Source organism: Eptesicus fuscus, chromosome 21 (assembly GCF_027574615.1).
Source record: "Eptesicus fuscus isolate TK198812 chromosome 21, DD_ASM_mEF_20220401, whole genome shotgun sequence".
Classification (NCBI taxonomy): Eukaryota; Metazoa; Chordata; class Mammalia; order Chiroptera; family Vespertilionidae; genus Eptesicus; species Eptesicus fuscus.
This window is the reverse complement of record NC_072493.1, coordinates 32,600,085-32,622,499: the sequence shown is the minus strand read 5'-3', so window position 1 is coordinate 32,622,499 and position 22,415 is coordinate 32,600,085. Positions and strand designations below refer to the sequence as shown.

Genomic DNA, 22,415 nt, shown 5'->3' with positions numbered 1-22,415 from the left:
CCAAGTTCTGCCTTGTTCCTGGATGCTTTACATTTGGGAGTTGGAAAATCAGAGAGACAGTGACAAAGGCGAGAGAGAGAGAGAGAGAGAGAGAGAGAGAGAGAGAGAGAGAGAACGAACACAGACAGACAGACACAAAGACTGGAATCAGGAATATATAGAGAGAAGTGTTAACTAATAAGACTCAAAATTGTACAGTGACATCTTGCCTCCACCCTCCAAAATGAAATGTGTTTTGCCTGGACAGCAAGGCTCAGTGGTTGAGCGTCTACCTATGAACCACGAGGTCACGATTTGATTCCCAGTCAGGGCATATGCCCAGGTTTTGGGCTTGATCCCCAGTGTGGGGTGTGAAGGAGGCAGTCGATCAATGATTCTCTATCATCATTGATGTTTCTTTCTCTCTCTCTCTCCCTTCTTCTCTGAAATCAATAAAATATATTTTTTTAAAAAGAAAAAATGTTTTAAAAATATGTTTCTGCATCACATCCACTTTTCCTCCCTTCATTTCTGAGGTATGGGATGTTCTTGGGATTCATCAAGGATCAAATTGCTATGCCTGTTGACCCAGAATATACATGCTAATTAAATCCAATCACCACTCCTGAGATCCACTCAAGACATTCGAGCTCCTTCCTCTGCCCCCTTGGCCTCAATTGGGCTATTGCTACACTGGCAGCCTGAGCACAAAATGGCCCCAAACAACACAGCATTAAACTCTCACTGCTAGATCAATCCAAGGAAATGCAGCCAATATGATTTTCCCTGTGTTTATGAAATAAACAAATGGAGTACATGAGGTTAAGTGGCACAGATGTTGTAAAACTGAGAAATTGCTTGGAGTGTGTCTAATACCCAAGCCAGGAGCCACCCTGGCACAGAGATGGGAAGAAAGTGCTCGGAATCACTCTGTGTTGGATGGAGATGTCAGGATTTGACAGGAAAGGATGACTATGCTGAGTCACACTGAGCCCCATTTGGTGATGGGAAGATGGAGATGCTACCTCAGGGTTCTTTCTTATTCATTGAAGTTTGCCTGCTCCCTTTAACTCTGTCCTCACTGGTGAGGGCTGGGGATGGTGACAACGTCTGGGTCTTAGCCAATAAAGGGATGGACTTCTTGTCTTCCTGCAATTCAAAGACAAAAGGAAGCCCACAATCAGTGAGTCTTCTATTTCATCAAAAAGGAAAGTATAGAATAACAGACAGAGAGTAGGTTCCCATAAACATCAGCCTGATCTTAATTATCAGGCACTAGATGGAAACCAAGGGCAGGTGGCTCATGATGGGCACAGGGAATGATGACTGATGATCATGCTCACTCTACCTGCCACTTGCAGCATCTTTGCAGGGACAGAGCTAATATTCTTGCCCATTTTTCATCTGACTCCCTCAACTCCATGAGCATATTATCCTTCCTTCCTAAAGAGGACATTGGGACTCAGAGATGAGAGCAAACAGTGAGAAGCTTCAACAGATCTGACTGCAGACTCACTCTGCCTCACCATGCCTGTGTGATCACAAGCAAATAACACTTTCTACTTGCCTGTATCACCACCTTGTAATAACACTCACTTTTTGGCATCATTTTTAATTTTAATTTTTTAAATTAATTTCAGAGAGAAAGGGAGAGGGAGAGAGAGATAAAAACATCAATGATGAGAGAGAATCATTGATTGGCTGCCTCCAGCACACCCCCACGGGATGGAGCCCACAACCTGGGCATGTGTCCTCGACTGGAATCGAACCTGGGACCCTTCAGTCCATAGGCCGACTCTCTATCCAGTGAGCCAAACCAGCAAGGGCATGAAAGTCCTGACTATTCCTTGCACACTGCAGGTACTCAATAAAGGTTATTTTCCTTTCTAAGTCACTTGAGCTGTAAAAGACTGAAAGAGGACTTGATGCCATCCACTTAGTCCTTGTCCTCCCAGCAAACTGCATAGGGTGCTGGCTTTTGAATTGCATTCCCAGGGTTGGGAATGAATTTGAACTGATCTATTGTTACCGTCACACCAGCTGCCTGCATACCCACCTATGAGTGGCAGCAGAGGTTTTTCTGATACCGGGGTGTGCATACATAGTCCAGCCTCTGGACTTTGGTTCACTCTTATTCAAATGAACCAAAATTCATGACTTTGGCACATCACTGACACTCAACACTGACAACAGAGCTCACCCAGGCATGGGAAAATAGCACCTCATGGCCCCAAGTTCCTGGCACTTCTCATTCTTAATAGGGATCTTTTATGACATCTTGGCATTTGTCATAGAAGATAAAGTTCAATTTGAAACAAGAAGAGACTCTTCATAAGAAAGGGCAGCAGGAGTGCAATTTCAAATTAGTTTTATTCCTATGTGTGTGATCTCACACAGAAAACCGGCTGGAGTCATGGTATTAAAATGAGTAAATTTAATGTCTGAAGGCCCAGGAGACAAAAATAGATACTCCAGTCAAAGGGGCTGTTTCATCATTGAATGTGATATTTTCTTGATGAAAGCATGCAGTGAGCTTCTGACTTCAATCTCCTTCTGTGTGTGACTCTTCACCCCTTAGTCAAGCCTTGTCCCCACCATTGGTCTGGAGTCATGAACCCCCTTGGTAAGTAAAAGCATTGGGTCCCCTCCCTCCTGACTTCTCTAAACAGATGTAGTCCCCAGAGCGTAGTGCAAGATAATTCTCTTCTGTGAGAGGAATGATAATGATTTATTTTTTAGACAAGACTATACACCCAAACTGGATGGGAGGCAGTATGCTTTTTTGTTATAAAATAGTTAATGTTGGAAGTGGAACAGACCAGAATTCAAATCTTGGCTCTGATAATTTTAGCAATTATTAATTATACCCATACTCTGTGTATATAATGACTATGGGGCACATTTTTTGTGCGTGTGACTATAAAATATAATGTATCTTAAGTACTTAGCAATGATGTTGGCACATTTAATACTTGTTGAATGAATGAAGACCTCTGTCACATAGTATATGTCCAATATAGTATATTGATGGTGGAGAGGAGATGCAAAGAAATAGGACATTAGAAAGTTCCTCTCTACTTCATAAAGTTTTCTATTCAGACCCCACTATCTCCCCCCAAAGGGTATAAGACCTTAACATCAAAAGAGGCCCAGACATGGCCAGATGGCAGATGGCTCAGTTGGTTGGAGCATCATCTTGTACATCACAAACATACAGGAGGCAACTGATCTATGTTTCTCTCACACATCTCTCTCTCTCTCTCTCTCTCTCTCTCTCTCTCTCTCTCTCTCTCTTCTCTCTCTCTCTCTCTCTCTCTTCTCTCTCTCTCTCTTTCTCTCTCCCCCCTTCCCCTTCCTCTCTCACAAAAAATTAATAAAAACATATCCTCGGGTGAGGACTAAAAAAAAAGGGGGCCCAGATAGGATGTCCCACTATACCATGATATAAGCAAGAATATCCAGATGAATTCCTGAAAAAAAAAAAAAAAAACAGGAGAGGAAAAAAAACCCCAAATGCATTGTGCTCCTACTGTGTGCCAGAAACTGGGCCAAGCTTAGAAATATTTAAACAGAAGACCAATCACTTCTGTCCTGACTTCTTTCTTCTTTATTTTGGCCTCCCTGGCCACCATGATGCATTTGTTGCTGGAATTCTTGGCTCTCCCCTTTCTTTTCCTTCCATCTTTTTTCTCTTTTCTCTCCTCGCAAGTTAGCTTCAGGTGCCCCTACTGCAACGAGCTTCCTTCGTGGCACTAGAAAAGGTGGTGGCCTTAAGGTCCAGCTGCCTGGTGCAGGTGTAGCAAGACCCAGTGCAAAGAGAATTTTTTTCTTCCAATTTTCATATATCAAGGCAGGAATCTGATTGGCCCTTTGTGAATCACATACCTGCCCCCTGATCTCTTTTTCTCTGGCCCAAGGGAATGAGGTGCTGTGATTGGACATTGTGATTGGACATGTGTGTCTCATGCCCTCCTACCCTGACCTAGAATGAGGCATCATGATTGATAGCCCCACGAGGAAAGCATGAAGTGTGAGTGTGTGTGTGTGTGTGTGTGTGTGTACGTGCGCATGTGTTGTGTTGGGGTGGGGGTAGATACTCCAAAAGGAAAGGAGGACAGTTAGCAGAAGACAATAGTAAGAAACACATAGGACTGATAAAAAATGGTAGCCACCATGGGGGATAAGAGTATGTCTTATTCACCAGAGAAAGTGAAGAATCAGAGAGGGGACTGGAGAAGACACCTCTATTCTCTACCCTGGGACCTTAATTTTTCAGCACAATGTTATTGAATCATATTAAATAACATGTATAATACTTTCAACTTTGAGGTCCATCATTTTTTTCCAGTTGCAGAGGGTAGTTATAGCACCCTGGGAAGGGGTAGAAAATGCCTCGCACTATTGATAGAAAAAATGCTCATTCTCCCATCCCTTTAGATGAAAGCTGTAACAGGGGTGGGTTTTTTTTTGTTTTGTTTTGTTTTTAGCCTGTTGATTGAATGTATTGGGGCGACACTGGTTAACAAGATTATACAGGTTTCATGTGCACAGTTCTACAACACATCATCTGTACACTGTGTTGTGTGTTCACCACCCCAAGTCAAGTTTCCATCCATCACCATTTATCCCCCCTGTATCCTCCTCCAATCTTGGAAATTCCAGAAAAATTCTCTATTATCGTTTATCTGATGAACGCCAAGCCTGGTGCTTGGTTAACAGCAGGCACTCAATAAATTTTTGGAGAATGGGTGAATATGTTACTGACATTTCCCAAAACTTGAGCTGTACATTTCTGCAGAAGTTGCCATCTCTCTTGTAGATATGGTGTTCTTAATACAAACAGTGGCCATTGTAAGCCAGTGTGGCTTCCAGCTCCCCTCTGTCATCTCAGCTTCCTCTGATAAGAGGCCTATATCTCTCCAGCATGCTATGTTTTCGGGGAGATTTACCTCTCCTTTACACAGTCTGTTCTCTTGAATCTCCAAGTTTATCTCTAATAACTACTTTCCCTAGGCTGGGGAATGTGGGTTTCTGACTTCTCAAGATGCTCTGTAATTTTCTCCTTATCGACATCGGCTCTATGGAGTGCGGGAGGCCAGGGTTCTTGGAGAGCACCCACTGTAGGGCTTCTGATGATTGTTATTCCAAGAGCACTTGCTTGTATACCTTGGAACCCCAGAGCCCACCAGCTGGATATGAGAACAATGCTTACCTAAAGACATACTGTGCTAATCATTTTGCAATATATGCATATATCAAATCATTATGTTGTACACTTGAACCTAATGCAATGTCAATTATATCTTAATCAAACTTGAAAATAAATACTTCAAACTCTTGGAGGGAAAACAATTTTCAAACAAACCATATGTCCATGACTCTGTCCCTATCTTTCTTTGTAGGTATCAGGACCCCAACCCTTCAATATCTTCCAATAGTTGCAAGGGTTTCCCAGGGGCTATTGCATGGGCACTCATAACAGTTATCCTGGTTCCCCATTGATTCTGGCCCTCTCCTGTTGCCTGTTCTGCTCCTCCTCCCTTACCCTGAAGCCATGAACGACTTTCCCACTTCCTCTCCACTCCAGGTCTGGCCCTCTGCTTGGGCTGTGGTGCCCTTTCCACCCACCACAGATTGCAAAACAATGTATATTTAATAGGCCTCCTTCTTAGGCTAATCAAATTAATAATAATGAAAGTCTTGGCATTAATTATTTATCATCATTATTATCATAATGACCTTTATTGAGTACTCTCTGTGTGCCACAAGTACTGAGTTAGGTGTTTTAGGGGAATTTCTATGATACCAAACCTTTTACAGCTAAAGAAACAGGATCAAAGAGGTGAGGGAGCTTGTTAAAGACCACACAACTAATAAGGCAGAGAGCTGTGATGTGACCCAGGGTTTGTCTCTCCTCTCCAGAGTCCACATCTTCCCTCACTGTACACCCACCTTGTCCTGCTCTGTCCTAGACACAGCCCCTGGAGCTGACGGGTGACCTGAGTCATGGCAACTTCACACCCAGAGTCAAGCTTTCCTCTTGTTTTGCCACAGGCTTCTTCATCCAGGCTTATATTCTCCAACTTACACTTAGGATGAGCTTTGGGTTTTTCCTTTCCCTAAGAAGGCTTATCTGCTCTTCATGCAGATAGATGTATATGATGGGGCAGCCCCACTGGCTGAGACAATCCGAATTCTACAGTGAACTCTGATGAGGCTTTCCAACTGCATTCTACATAGCCCCCTGCCCTTCCTCCCAACACAGACACTCGCTCCTTTAAATAGACTATCCATCAAGTTACAGACATCCTTTAAAAAAAAAAAAAAAAAAAGATCCCTTGTCTAAGATTAGAAAGAATTGCTTTACTTATCTACGCCACATCTAGTTCAATCAGCTAATGAGATGCTATTAAACCTGCAGTTCCTATGATTCATCTGAGCGACTTTGTGATTGGATCCTCTTTATCCTCCTGGCTAAACTTGCTAAAATTGTTCTGATCAGGGACCTTGTAATAAACTCTGACTCAACATTTGGCAGCCAGGACCGGAACCAGGGGTGTGTAACGCAACTAGCAACGTGCCCACCTTCCCGAAACGGTGCTTTCAGGTTTATCTGCCTTCAGATCCTTGAGAACCTTCTCTGTCTGACCACAGAGGAGACGGCCTATGCCTCTGGGACTGCTGCTTCATGGGAAAGAAAGCAAAGGCAATTTTCACCCCCTCCTCTCATGGGAGCCTCAACTGTCTCTGCCCTCAGCCAGCAACACTTATGAGAGACTCAACTTCTTCCTTTTGCTCTTTTAACAATTTTTTCTTTTCCTATTTTCTCCCCTCCTGCTTCCACCTTTTGTGGCCTTGAAGTAGTTGGGCCTATTTGCTCTGGAATAGAAGCCCAACTTCCAACATACTTGAAAAGCACTGTCAAATTCTGTTTGGTCCTTTAGAAAACACAAAAGCTGGATCCATTCATGCTGCGGAGGGAAACTTCTCAAAAATACACTTTCCATTTGTATCTCCCCAGTGCCTCCTATTACCTCCACTGTCTCCCTGCACTCTCCTAACTCTCCCAGGCTCTCAGCCCCTGCCCTGCCCCCTCTCTGTATCTCTGCTCACTTTTCACAACTATTCTTTTCTCGTTCAGGAGTAAATCTTTGCTTTTCCCAAAGCAGGCCTCTGCTCTTCCTTCTCCCCCTTACCACTCCCAGCATACACACAAGGCTGCCAGCCAACCATGGCTGAGATAAGTTAGCAAGAAGAAAGAAGGAAAGAGCTTGAACCACTCCTACATATGTTCCTATTGACTCCTTTAGTGGAGGAACCATTGTTTGCAAGACTGGAATGTACTAAGCAGTGAACTCTGAACAATGGGTTTTAAAGCACTCTGCCTCATAGTTGCTTGTAGTGTATGGGGAAGACAGTAGGGTAGTGATTCGATGACTGCCTCTTTTGTAGGCTAATTAAATGTAGATATTAGTTAACTAAAATTAAAAGTTCAGTCCCTCAATCATACTAGTCACATTTCAGATGTTCTATAACCACATATGGCTGGTGGGTGCCATGTTGGACGCACACACATACCCATTTCCATCACTGAAGTGTTCTATTAGGCAATGCTGCCTAGTCTTAACCCCATTTTTCCTATTGAAACAACTGCTTCACTAAACGCTTTTGTCAGCAGCAATGAATTATAATATAACAGTCATGTTATAGCAAAAATAGACTGTTTCTCTATGGGTACCTGTCCCTCTGGGTCTCCAATAAGAAGTCAAGCACTGCCTGACACTATCTTTCCCCTCCATGGACACACCGTTCCTAAGTGATACTTTCCTGTGGATGCCTCCATGCCTCCTGCAAAGTGAGCCAATAACTGCCCTCTGTGCTAACTCTGACCCTTGTACCACCTCCTGTGGGCAACTGTCATGCTATGTAGTCATTTATTTGTTTATCTCTGAACTCTTGGGAGTCAGAGTTGTCATTGTCACAGTTGTAACATTAGTGTCATGCTCCAAACCATGGAAGGTCTGCTGAATTTAAATGGAAGTAGATCGAATGTTCTACATAACTGATCACTGCCAGGCATCAATTTGAAGCCAATGACTTGGTCAACATCTAACATGGAGCATAGAAATTTTAACTTTTTTAGGAGCCTTCTTAGGACTAAATACCTGCTGTGTCCCCAGGAGAGGCTGAGAATAAATAAATGACTCTAGGCCCCCAAATCAAGATGGTCATCTTGGTATCAAGGAAAACCTGTTTTGGGCCCATTTGTACCATGCTTTACAGTTTCTGTTGAAAACTGGATCTTGATATTCAGATTCTCAATCTATTTCTTTGGCCACTTTGTTCCATGTTTGAAATACTACTGAAGGGTGTTTTGAATACTAATTCAGATGTATTATCTGAATCTATTTCCTCTCCAGGAGGGAACAAAAGAGGCTTGTACAACTATAACTATTAGCCCTCACCATCAGCCCAGATTTCATGGATAAAAGGGATCCAGGTGGGGCAATAATAAGCATGTACTTAATAAGTAAAGTGGTAGGTTACAAAAACATTGACCATGTCAGACACTGAGGGGACCAGTTTGACGACCCATGGACCAGCAATGGTCTGAGAATTTAGAACACACTCCAACCTGGGATGGAGCGCAGATGACCTCTCTCCTGAGGTCCATCCAGGACAATTGTGGTTGTTCTCAAATGACAGATGCCATTGGGGATTTGCAAAAAAAGGTGTCCTTGCTTTAGACAAGGAGAAGCAGATTTGTATCAGTCTATTCTCACAGTCTTGAGATAACAAAACAGGTGTTTAAACAAACCCAAAAGGAAAAAAACAGGAAAAGAGTTGGGAACAAAGTCCTTTAAGATCAATGCCTATTGCCTTAGGCATTTTCAAGTTATCAGCTGAGATGAGCAAACAAAAAGGAAAACTTCAGTTCTGGGGAAATGAGGGAATAACTCAAATACCTGCCTCTGCCCCCGTTTGGATTTGGAGGTAAATGCTCTGATGAATATAGCAGCAGCAAGACTAAAGAAGAATAAAGGTTACACCTTCCGTGATGCTTTTGCTCAGAACAAAGCCTCACACTAAGCCCTCTCCCTCTATTACTGCTGGCAGAGGGTGCCGTGGCTGCTGGGTCGTAGATGTTCACCAAACTGAGGGAATCCCAAATTCTTCCTTTGCAATTCAATGGTGTTCTCACAATGTCCAGGTCTCCTCCAGCATTCTGTGATCTCTGACTTCCAACAGACACAATGAAAACCCTGTGCTAGTATTTTTCATGGGTTTTCCTGAGCGATTTACCAATCCTACATGTTTTTTTCTTTAATAACAGAAAATTGTTTATAAAAGGCCCGCCTTTTCTTCTCAGCGTTGAGATACAACTGACATATAATATGAAAGTTTAAAGGGTAGAATGTGTTGCTTTGATACTTCTATAAAATGCAAGTTGATTACCACCATAGTGTTAGCTACCACCTCCATCCCATCACAGTTTCCATTTCTTTTGTGTGTGACCACATTTAAGATCTACTCCTGCATGCATTTTGACAGTTCATCTGCCTTTACCCATCTCTTTTTTCTTGGTCTCCATCCATCCCTTGATTATTTGATCCCTTCAATTCCTCTTTTTTACCTTTCTCTCATTCCTTCAGGTCCCTATTTAAAGATCTCATTCTCTTCTCTGCCTTCCCAGCATTAGTGATAAGATCACCCAGACCCTTTCTCGCCAGGGACTACTGTGCAAAGGAGCTCCATAAATATTCACCGTCAGTTACAACTGCTCTAACCACAAGGGAGTGAAACCCTGAAAGGGAGACCAGGCCACCCTTCTTGTAGTGGATACTGAGCACACCACTCAGAACAGCCTTTTAGGACCCAACTGTTCCTTCTCCCAGCTACTGGGAGTGATGGCTCCTGAGGGCTTGTGGCTGCATCTCCCCTGAAGAATTAATTGCCTTCCTTGCCCAAGGTTGCACACCCCCATCCCCATAGGCAGCTCTCATCTGAGGAGTAGCTGATGCAAGGGTACAAAGGTCCAGTCTCCTTGCCTTGATTCACGAAGACTTGAGGAACCATATTGACTCTGAAGTTTCTGTGGATAAATTGAGTCCATTTTACTGCTACATCAATGTTCAACTTCTCCCTCTACCCAATCCAGATTCCATCACACCCAAACAGGGTGTGGTCCCCTACAGCCCTCCCTTCTGCAGGCAGATCTCAGTCTCAGAATCTGCTTCTCAGGGAACCTGACCTGTGACACCTGTGTGTGATGATGATGATGATGATGATGATGATGGTGGTGGTGGTGATGGAGGAGGTGGTGGTGGTGATAATACTGTGTGAGGCACTCTGTCTTACGTGTACTGGCCCATGGAATCCACACCAACGCCCCCAGGATGAGTGTATTACTATTACATTTTTAAGACGAGAAAATTAAGAATCAAGGAAGTCAAGCAACCTACTTGAGGAGCCAGAAAGCTAAAGGTAAAAATGAAATTCGGCCCCGGTGCTTGCAGAGGACCATTCTTAGGACAATTCTTTGGGGGAGTTCTGGGCGTCAGTGTGTTGTGTTAGCACATCTTCTGATAGTTGTGTGAGCCCTCTGCCTACACTTCTATAAAACTACTCATCACAGCTTTGCAATGGGCTTTTCTGGTTCTGCTTCCCCATGAGAATTTTGAGCCCCTGTTAACTTTGGATATCCAGTACCTAATCTGTGTTCAGTATATAGCATGTGTTCAGTGTGACAGATGAGTTGAGAAGTCCCCGCTTTGCAACTGGGGAAACGGAGTGATGGTCTCTCAAAAGGAGAGAAAAGTCCAGAAGTTAAGACCAAAGGCGCCGGAGTCACATCACTTGTGTTCACCACTTGGCTTTGTGAACCTCCATGTGCCTCAATTTTGTGCATAATATAATTTATCTCTTAGCATCATATGGTTGTCATGAAAATTAAATATTATATCATGCTTATAAAGCACTTAACATGGTGCTTGATACATAGTAAGCACTCCATAGATATTATCTATTACAATTACTAGCCACAGATAATTCCTTTTCTCCCACTGGCCCATCTCAGAGAAATTAGAACGGGGTTCCTAGATATTGGCTAGCTTTCTGGGGCCCCTCACACAGTCACAGAGCCCTCTGTGAGAAATGGCACATCTTTTCTTGGACATTCTTCATATGCACAGCTGACATTGGGCTACTAAAGCAGTTTTTCTCAGTCCTAATGGCACATGAGAGTGTGTGCCTCTGCTAAAGAGACTCTCAGAGTTGGGGCCAGGATGTGCACATTTAGGAAAAAATAAGAATAAAATAAACACCATGAGGATCCAGACATGCATCCAGATGATTGCACTAGAGGCTCAGTCAGGCTGTGCCCTATGTGGTCAGCAATTACTGCTATTGGGGGAAAGGGCAATTCACTGCCATCACCCACCAAGAGTGAGGCCGCATGATATTACTGCATACTTGTTACACATAAATTCAAAGTGTCTTAGAGATAGTTCATAGAATCATAAGAGCTCATGAGTCAAGGAAACTTGAAGCCTGACAGCTAATCCTGTGTTTCAAATTCCCTCCATGACATCTCATGATCTTCACAAACATCCTCAGTAACCAGGAGCGTGACAGCCCATTTAATACGTTTATCAGCAATTTGGACTTACATGCCAATGGCCTGATAACTACATTTTCAAAGGATACAAATCTCAGAGGAAGAGCCAAGAATGAAAGAATTTAGGATTCAGGAAAGAGCCAGGCAAATTGGAATGATGAACCTAATCTAATAAGACCACATTTAATAAGAGTACATATCATCCATTGGATTACAATAAAAAAATTCAACTGCCCTAGTGGACATGAGAGAGCTTTTCATTTTCTTATCTATTTAATAATCATCTATTAATTTTTATCTAGCCTCATTCCAAAAAGGATTTGAAGTAGCTTAAAAAGACATGATACAGCTGTGGTTCTCTGTGTGGTCTCCAGACCACCAGAGGCAGTATCACCTAGAAATTTGTTAGACATGCAGATTCTTGGATCTCACCCTAGACCTAATGAGTCAGGAACTGAGGGACCCAGCAATCTGTGTTTTAACAATCCCTTCTGGGAATTCTGATGCGCAATAAAATTTGAGAACCACTGTAATAGAGTTTAAGATTTTTTAAAATGGAAACTCAAAAGCATCCTGAAAGTTGAGAGGATGTTGAGTGTTAGGAAAACATAGAGAATAAATGACTAAAGCCCTGAAATTTTGGGAGAGGGGCACTACAAATTTGGCTCAGAGCTTCCTAATAGCCAATGCAAAAAAGAAATATAATCAGTACACTGTACTGGGCCTGTTAAGATTCGTACCACCAATCCTTGTGCTGAGATTCAAAGAAAATTCCTCTGCATGAAGAAGCAAATATATATTACAACAAATGATATGCTTAACAGTATCCCTTTAGTAAGCAAAACAATGAATTTCTGAAGGTTCATTTTTTTGGCCATCGACCTCTTAATTAAATCAATGATGGGGCAAGATTTAATTTCTACTGAGTGTGAGATCAAAATGCTCTATGCATCAATACAGAAATAGGCTGCTTGAAGAGGGACATTTTTCTCATACTGTTCTTTGTCCAATGGTCTGTCAGTGTTTGGATTCCCAAGGTCACTGCTGAAGATACCTACAACCTGAGGAAGGAAGATGGCAAGAGATCTAAAATCCTTTCATTTGAACAACCCCTGCCCTCAGTAGAAGAGTAAAAGACAAGGAGCCCTGTCTATGTCCACTTGTCTCTGCTTTGCTTAACTCCTTTAGGTCAATTTTATCTCAAATTGGAAAGTTAACAAACTACAGCTGAGCTGATCTTCTGTCATCCACTTAGTGGTATCATTTAAGAAATCATTTGTATCTTCTTTGATATTACTATTGTATCCAAAGGAAATGAACAGATCCCAAACCACAATGCTGGGGAGAATACCTAGCAGCCTACCATGGATAACAGAATGACAGCTTAGCAGTCAAAATTCAAGCTTGGAAGTCGTATGAAAAGCGCTTGTATCCTAGGTCTGGTACCTACTTGCACAAGGTACTTTATCTTCTCTAGGCTTCACCTTTATCTTGCAGAAAAGGGAGATTAAAATAGTTCATACCTTAGACCTCACATGTAGCATCATCATCATGGGGGATGATGATTCCAGTAGACTCTAGTAGATGGGACTCTACCGGAACACTAGCAGATTCCAGTAAAACACAACATGAAGACAGCTAAGCAACCCTGAGACTTTACAGTGTTGACATTCATCATAATAGATAACAGAAAACATAGAGGTCAAGGCCAGCTTGCCTTACTTTAGCTTCTAGATAGATATTAGTATCCCACGTTAGTGTCTTTTATGAAGACCACCAAGCATCTCTCCCTCTCTATCTAAACTTTAATTTTGATATTTTAAGCAGAGCCCACGGGATAAAGGACCATCAAGTGACCAGAGTGTGGGAGCTGGGAGGGCTTCAGAGACTCAGCCCAGACCCCACAGCTCACTGGTGGCAGCCCAGGAACTAGCACCCAGGAACCCTACATCTGTTTCCTTTGACCATTTCCTCTTAGTCTTATCTCTGAATATTGAAAATATTGATTTCAGTAACATTTACTTTACTTATTTGAGATGTCATGGTGTCATGGAATATACAATGAGCAAAGAGTTTGAAGACCTTCATTCAAGTCTCAGTTCTGCCAGTTATGAATTGAGTTATCTTTGACAAGTCAGTTTTCTTATCAGAGTCTCAATGTTCATATCTATTTAATGGGAATAATTATAGCTGCATTTCTTATCTTTCTGGGATTGTTACAAGGTTTAATGAGATGTGTGTGAAAGCACACAGTAATTATGCTATGCAAATGTAAGAGTGCTATTATTTAATCCCAAATTTCCCTGTATCTTCTATCACATCCCTCATCCTGTAATTTGAGTTTTTCAGGGTCCCTATCTCAAACCTCTGCCTCCATTCCTTCAGGAGACTATGACTCAGTAATAATCCTTTAAGCCTAGCCTTTGAGTAAGCTTTAGTCATGGGAGGAAAAAAATAAAAGTCTTAGTAAAATTATACCAATGTTTGAGAGAAATAGGATTACCTAGCAGAAAATTATGTCAAGCACTTTCCAGAATTACTTTTTTTTTTGCAATGATCTTAAATGTTTAAGAGCCATATAAAAATCAGCTAAGTGTAACATCTTAATATCACCCTCTATGTAGATCTGAGTCATCAGGTACAGTCATTTGCCAACCCCCCAAAAAAATTCCAGGTGAAAATAAAATTATCTTAGAGAATACTGGAAACCATAATTATAAACACGTATAGCTTGATCTGCCCTGTTTGTTTTTTTCTGGTGGGGTGGAAAAGAAAAGTTTTAGATGGACCCAATTTTAGGTCCAAGGCTTCTCAATTCACTGTGTGGCCTTGGGCAGATGGCTTATTATCTCTAAACAATGACACTGGTTTTGTCTGAAAACACAATGAGGTCAATGGGTAAGATTTAGGGTTATTGATTGTGGTATTTGCTTTAATGTATATCTTTTGGTTTTATGAGACAGAGACCACACACATAACCAAAACTAAGAGGTTCTATTATAAAGACAGTAACTATAAAAAAAACTGGGAAATCGGAGAGCAGGAGGCACACTGGGATTGGGCGAGATTGGTTCCTCCCATTCTTGGTCACAACAGTGAAAACTGTAAAGCCTGATCCTGGCATAGGCTTTTGGGTTGACTCTACTGCTTTTCATGTTTTTTCTTTTCTTTAATTCTTCTACCTACTGGGTTTCCACTTCGCTTCCCCAAAGCACAAGTCAACTAGGTCTTTCAAGCTCAATTCTATGTTTTGACATGCTTTCTGATAACAAGTTGTTCACTTGCTGCATGGTTCCCAATTCATAGTTTTTGAGCAAACATCCAGTTCCTTTATTTCATGCTAAGGAATGGGTTCCTGCTTAGATGATGGATGGTCACTCCTCCACCATTGGGTCCATCACTAGTATAAGCATCTGTTAAAGAGATAAGCTACAAACATGGTGCCTTGGGCATGCCTCGTCAGCAAGGACAGTGGGTAAAGTTCCCACAAAGAAGTCATTGTCCTGTGTAATGGCTCAGGTTCTAGAATTTGCTTGAATTCTAATCCTGACTTTGACAGTTTCTGAAGATACGACCTTAAACAAGTTACTTAAGCTTGCTGAGTCTCAGGTCCGTCATCTGAAAAACGGGTATGATAGTTCATACCTCACAGAAGTCTGGTTGAGTTATAAATAACAAAAATAAAGCACTTAGCACAGTTCCTGCCACAAATAAAACCCTCACTAAATGCTCACTATATCCATATCAGAAGGTCGTGTGGGCGGGCACCACGAGAAGGTCTACCTATAGAAAGGTACTCCATTAACAACTGTTCATCTTTCCTTTGTGCTGAGATAAACAACACTGACTCCTTCCCTGTCCCTCAGGATATAACTGCTTCAAATTTTTTTTCCTGAAGATGGGTGGCATTCCCCATGACCCTGATGGGATCACTGCATACCCCAGTGAGCAAATGGGATGATACAGGATTTCATAGTCAATTTTAGTCCTTCTCACTGGAATTGGGTAGCTGGCTCTCAGTTTCCCATCACCGTGCTCATTTCATTCTGGATGGAGATTGAAGGCAACCCTATTGAACAGGGTAATGAGTGTCCATGATGATGCCTTCACCTGGGGGCTGGCATGTTTACCGAACTGTCAAGTAACTTCTTCTGGCATTTCTCCATCAGGGTCTGGGGAAAGCATAGATTTTCACACAAAGGAAAAACAGTGTGCTGAGATGGAGTGTTTGATTTGGGACACAGAAATTCCTTTTAAGTGATGCTTTATTTATTTGGTGGTATTTATTTATTTGATGGGCTGTTTCACAGAAATGAAGATTATAGACAGCTGAAGTTTTTCCATTTCAGTTCTGAAACTATTTTTAACCCTTGTTTAATAGAGTCTTCCTAAACTGTATTACATACTTCTGCCTTCTTAACAGAGGTTGCAAATTTCAAGGCTAATGTTTGAGTACTTCCTATGTATGTGGCACCACATTTATGTGATTAACTCTCATTAATTTTCCCCATAAGCCTGTGAGATAGGTATTAACATAACCTTCATTTTACAGAAGAGGACATTGAGGCTTAGAGAGGTTAAGTAACTTATCCAAGGTTACAGAGGTAGAAGGTGATGGAGTTGGGATTTGTGCCCAGGACTCCCCAAGCCCTTTAGAAACCGGCCATGTTATTGGAGAACACTTTGGTTAAGAAATGACTCTAAAGGCTATTAACCTTCAAAGTTTGACCTTTGCAAATCCACACACACATTTCAGAAATGTGTCCATTTCTCTGAGCATCCCTTGGCCACTTCTGAAAAGTAGTATGCAAACTGGCAAACACAGATTTTTGAATATTCAGGAATATTCCTTCATTCAGCAGATGTTACTTGAGTACCCACTATGTTACTGTGCCAGGCATCCTGGAGGCAAAGGAATATGAGGCACACAGCTGCTTTCAAGGAGGGCACACACTAGAGGCACTCCAGTGGGACATGTGAAACTTGCCTACTTTGTGAGCAGGAAACCCTTGAGAAGATGGTGATTTCTGAACGTACCTATCAAGGCAATTGTCCTCCTCATTAATACCTGCTCTCTATGGATCAAACTAATGAGTTAAGACCAGGGGGAATTAGATGCTTCCTTGGCTCCAAAGAGGCCAAGAAAGAAATAGGTGAGCTGTGTTTAAGAGATAGTTCAAGTTATCTTGCTTGGAAAAGAAGCTGTAGTCAGATGTTAACAAGCTTTGGGCCAGACCAAGGAGTTTGGTTTCTATAACCCAACTCTTTCTTAGATGGTGGTTTATAAAACCAGGAAGTCTATTAGAAACACATCTGGCAGAAAAAATACATGTTTAGCGGGATGTGTTTTCTCATTTAGTTAGTAAATGGGTATTAAATGCAACTCCCAATTGTAGCTATTAAAAATATATACAGTTTAGACCTAGCTGGTTTGGTTAAGTGGATAGAGTCGCAGCCTGAGGACTGAAGAGTCCCGGGTTCAATTCCGGTCAAGGGCACATGCCCAGGTTGTGGGCTCAATCCCCAGTAGTGGGCATGCAGGAGGAAGCTGATTAATGGTTCTCTCTCATCATTGATGTTTCTATTTCTCTCTCCCTCTCCCTTCCTCTCTGTAATAAATAAAATTACATTAAATATATATATAGTTTAGAGCAGTGGTCGGCAAACCGCGGCTTGCAAGCCACATGTGGCTCTTTGGCCCCTTGAGTGTGGCTCTTCCACAAAATACCATGGCCTGGGCGAGTCTATTTTGAAGAAGTGGCATTAGAAGAAGTTTAAAAAATTTGGCTCTCAAAATAAATTTCAATCGTTGTACTATTGATATTTGGCTCTGTTGACTAATGAGTTTGCCGACCACTGGTTTAGAGCATCATTACAATCAATTATATGGTTTTCCAAGGTGATGACTTTGACATACTTTAACGATAATGTTCTTATCTTAAAAGTAATATGTTAATAGAAAATATGGAGTAACTTCTTTCATCCAGAGATACCTAAAGATTTTGAAAGCAGCCCTCCATTATTCCTACATCCAGTGGTCCATCCCTATGATCTCTCTTCTTCGAGTCACCCTCCTCCATCTGGACATAATGTCGTCTCTTGATGACTCATATTCACCATTATGGGTGCTGTTTATGGCACCGCGCTGATGTAAGTTCATGTGATAGTTGGAGTGTGACGGTTCTTTTGAGACCTTTTAAATTAGGTCTTTTTTCTCCTACTTTGGCTAATGGCCATTATGTCTGGCTGCTTTCCATGTGTCTTCTTATAACTTCTTCCTAGTGTATTTTCTACCCATGATTAAGTGCTAGAATGGCTAATGACCTGGCTAGTCAATGTGTATTTCTAAAGTAAGAGTAAGCTGGCTCAGAGAGAGCGCAAAGGGACTGTCTTTTGAATTAAGAGTGTAAACTCTGCAATGGCTATTTTAACTGCCAGGAAAGCATTACTTGTCTATAGAGATAATTAAAGTTTGCTTTATTGGTGACATTGAGCTAAGTGATGTTACTATTGGGCACCCTTTTCCAGAAAGGAAAAGAAAGAGAGAGGAATGGGGGGAAGGAGTAAGGGAGGGGTAGGGAAGGGAAGAGAAGAAAAGCCATGCCAGTGCTTGCTTTGGGATCTCATTTTGAATTTCTCTCTTTTCACATTTGCTGATCACAGTGGTTTAAACTTCATTGACTTGATGGTGCGACAAGGGAATATCGACAACCCTCCCAAGACTCCTCTGGTGCCAGGCTTTGAGTGCTCGGGGATTGTGGAAGCTCTGGGGGACAGTGTGAAAGGATATGAGGTAACATTCTGACTTTTGACTGAAAGAGTAGTATAAATCTGGAATTCATTGATATAATGAAAGATTATGCAAAAATGCTTGACACAATCTATAATGTGCATTGTTATTGATGTCTTATTGGTTGGTTTTATTAACAATGTTTATAAATGACAGGACTTTCCAAAGGTCTCAGTACCATCTTGGTGCTCCTGGCAACAGTCTGGTGACCAGAGAAAATCTTGTCATTCCCTCTATTCATACTGTACAGTTATTAAATAAGAGTATTTGGCTTTGGTTTAACTAAAGTGTGTATACCCCCCTCCTCCCACCCATAGATCACACTTTCCCATCACTTCTGGCTCAAAAATCAATTACAAAACACAAAAGTTGGGGAGAAATAGCCTCTATGTTTTTATGTTTTGATTCTGTTAACTATCTACTTAACTGACACATTTAAGTAATCATTTATAATCATTATTTCAGACAGTGGGGATGTGGTCTTTTGGGGTGAAATTTAAAAAAATATATATTTTTATTGATTTCAAAGAGGAAGGAAGAAGGAGAGAGAGAGAGAAACATCAATGATGAGAATCATCGATTGGCTGCCTCCTGCACACCCTACACTGGGGATCGAGCCCATGACCTCCTGGTTTATAGGGTGACACTCAACCACTGAGCCATGCCAGCTGGGTTTGGGGTGAAATTTTAAAGCCACAAGGTAGCGGTACCTGAGAGTGGGACGGAGTTGGCCATGGGTTGATGGATTGGGAGTAGAGCAGTTGATAAAGAGGGTTATTATATCATTCTGACTATTTCCATACATGCTCAAAATTCTCCATAATAAAAAATTTAAACAGTGAAAAGATATAGGACTCTTTCTCCCATTATAATGCAAATAAAATAGAATTTGGTCTATAAAATCTGAAAACTGTGGGCAAATCAATCACACAAAATTGCAGTAAGTGTGGAGCCAGGAAAACCAATGGAAATTAGGTACAAGAGCTCTCTCTTATAACTAAGTGCTTCCCCAGAGAGACATGAATGCAGCTAGCATCTGAGAATCCACTATAATCAGAAACACGGGCAAGTTATCTTTTTTTCAGCCTCACCACAGCCCTGCGAAGTAAAGATTGTTACTGTCTCCTTAGAGATGAGGTTCAGCAGGGTTTATTCATTTTCTGTGGAGTCCAAAAGGTGGTACATAGTAGTAGAACCTGGATTCGGGTCACCAGAGCCTTTTCACTCCCCCATGATCTTTGCCCTTGCTCCCAACCTGCAAATGCTGCAATACTAAGTACAGGAAGAAACATCCTATAAAATGCAATGCCAAGATGCCCTTGGAGTTGACTTGGGGCCTGCTGATCAGTCTCAGTGCATCTGAGCCTCAGTATACTCTGAAAGTATCAATATGCTCCAAGTTCATTATGATGTCTAGAAATATCTTCTCACCCCTCATTCTTTTTGTCCATGGTTTTCAGATAATATAGCAGAAAAGTGTTGAGCAAGAAGTATGTGTGCTTTTTCTCTTCTTGTATATGACTTTGCATTTTCTGTCCCCAGATAAGCAATATAACAGAGGCAGCAGCATTTCTCCCCAAAATTGCTGCATATAAGAAATATTATCTGCTCCTCACTCCTTCACAGGGTCCCAAAGGAAAAGATCATACTACTAACTCTATTAATTCTGAGCATTGGATTAATAACCCATTATTTTAGAATATAACAGCAGATAGGGATGTTGTTGACTTTGGTGTAGAGGGAGGACTTACTCTGCTTGATTATATAGATTTTTCCCTTCTATATATGACCTTTCTTCCGCTAGTTAGCTCTGGCTTGCATATTGTCCAACCTATCCTTCACCCCCACTTCCCTCCAGTGACTTTCAGCGGCACAAATAAAGATGCTACCTACAGGTTTCCAGTCAGGGGATGATTTGGGAGAAAACCAATACTAAAATTCCTTCTATAATTTTGATTTAAGATTTTCAATCCCGTTAGAGATGGAATTCCATGCAGCAGCACACTAATAGCTCTCCTGGTTGATCGATTGCAACAGAGGCTTGAAAAACTGTTGCCAGAGGCACAGCAGTGAAGGAATAATTCCGTCTCCATCACCCAGGACTATTTTTTTCTTAACAGAATCAAATAATGAAATGAATTGGATTTTTTTAAGTTGCCTACCTCTGGTCTCTGGGACTGGGGCTGGTCTGATGGCTTAGCCACTTTTGCCATTTGATAATGAAATGGAAAAGAGGGAGGCAGTCAGCCCTGCTCTGGTGGCTGTGACCCTCACTGTCAAGGTGGTTGCAATACTCTTCATTCCATTCCATGTTGACACTGGAGGCCATTAGCCACTCTGGGGTACTGCGTCTGTTTTGGGTTTTGGATTTTGATGGTTCTGTGCAGAAGAGGAAGCCAGTGTTAGACCACGGTGATCCGCTGGCCCAAGTCGTTTCATTTAAGGTGATATTCCCAACATTCGTCATTTAGTCTTCAACATTCTCAGGGATTAAGACATTCATTGCCAGTGGGACAGCCTCTTCTTTCCATCAGTTTCATAATCAGACAGCTACTCTTTCCGTTTCATAAAGTTTACTGGGTCTATATTTAGCTTTTGATCATTAAACAGTGAATTCCATGAGATCAAGAACCATCTGTTCTTTTTAAGTCAACACTGATTGCTCTTTCCTCATTTTACATGCATACTGCCTAGTGCATTGCATGCATATGATGTTATTTAATCTTCATAAGGACCCTTTCCTAATAATATACCCATTTGAGAACTGAGGGAACTGAGGCTTAAAGAGTTAAACTAACATTCCCAGACTTGGTAGGTTCAACTGTTGGACACCCTTATATAACTTTGTCTTTTTTGTATCCCTTATCTCAGGTGTAATGAATTATTTTATCTGCAGTCAGCCTGCCTAGATTCAAATCCTGGCTCAGCTGCTCTCTAGCTACATGACCTTGGGCATATACTTTAATCTCTCCTTGCATCAATTTCAATGTCTGAAATCTACAATCATTCATCTGTAATATGGGATTCTTATAGAACCCATCTCATAGGAGCCTTTTGCAGTTTGTTGAATAGGGATAGAAGAGAAATACTGAGCTACAAAGAAATTAAAACAGCAGTAGAATCCATTATAAATATATATACGACAACACACATATAGGAAAGCCATTAATTTATTGAGAATTTATTAGGACCACAGCAATTTGAGTATTGCATTTGAAAGTCATAATACAAGCCACTAACATAAATAGCAGAATGGTTCGCTTTAGCTAGCACTCTGCAGCTCCTACAAGCTATTAGTATTGGTCCACTTATTTGTTTTTTGCTTTAATAATGATAAAGTATGAAAAAAAACTTAGCATACCATCATAACTGCTTTAACGAGATGATTGCTCTTTTTTTTTTTTGCATGATAAAACACAGTACTCAGCCATGCCTTTATAGGGGTTTTGAAGATTACGTGAGTTAAAACATGCGATGTTTTTAGGACAATGCCTGCCATATAATATATGTCCAATAAATGGTAGTTGTTCTCACACCCGGTGGCATATTCCTATTTGCCTCTGAGCCTGGTTGCTCTTGTCAAGTCTCCACTTAATTCACATGGCTCTTCTGATGCACCGCATTCCCGTCCACAGTGATGGGTAACCCCATGCTAACCTTTGATGCAAAGGCCACAATGAACTAGCCTGTCAGAGCATCCATGTGGGTTGGCAGAGAACAAACAAGAGTAGATTTTACTCCTAGCCTTGGCCCATTAACCTTTCTTGTGGTTCAGTTTTTCTCAGCTCCAAAACAGAGAGATTAGATGAGTGGTTGAGTTAGTAAAATGACCTGACACTGACATTCGATGGTGTGTAATGTGCTCCACACTGTATATTTATGCTTGAGAAGAGGGGTAAAGAACCTGGCCTCCATGGTCCCTGGGAATATTTTAAAGATGGGCTTCAAAGCATCCAAAAATGCCTTGAAATTGGGAGGCAGGTGAGGGGTGCATATTTGAGGGTGGTTGTTTTTTTTTTCTGGGAAGGA

General features: G+C 41.5%; 1 protein-coding gene across 1 annotated transcript in view; it reads left to right on the top strand.

The window, feature by feature from the left end:
• VAT1L (vesicle amine transport 1 like) overlaps nt 1-22,415 on the top strand; it is a 148,794-nt gene that overhangs the window by 5,076 nt on the left and 121,303 nt on the right. Inside the window, exon 2 of the mRNA XM_008139686.3 lies at nt 18,260-18,389. Coding sequence (XP_008137908.1) covers nt 18,260-18,389 — 130 coding nt within the window. The remainder of the gene's footprint in view (nt 1-18,259; nt 18,390-22,415) is intronic.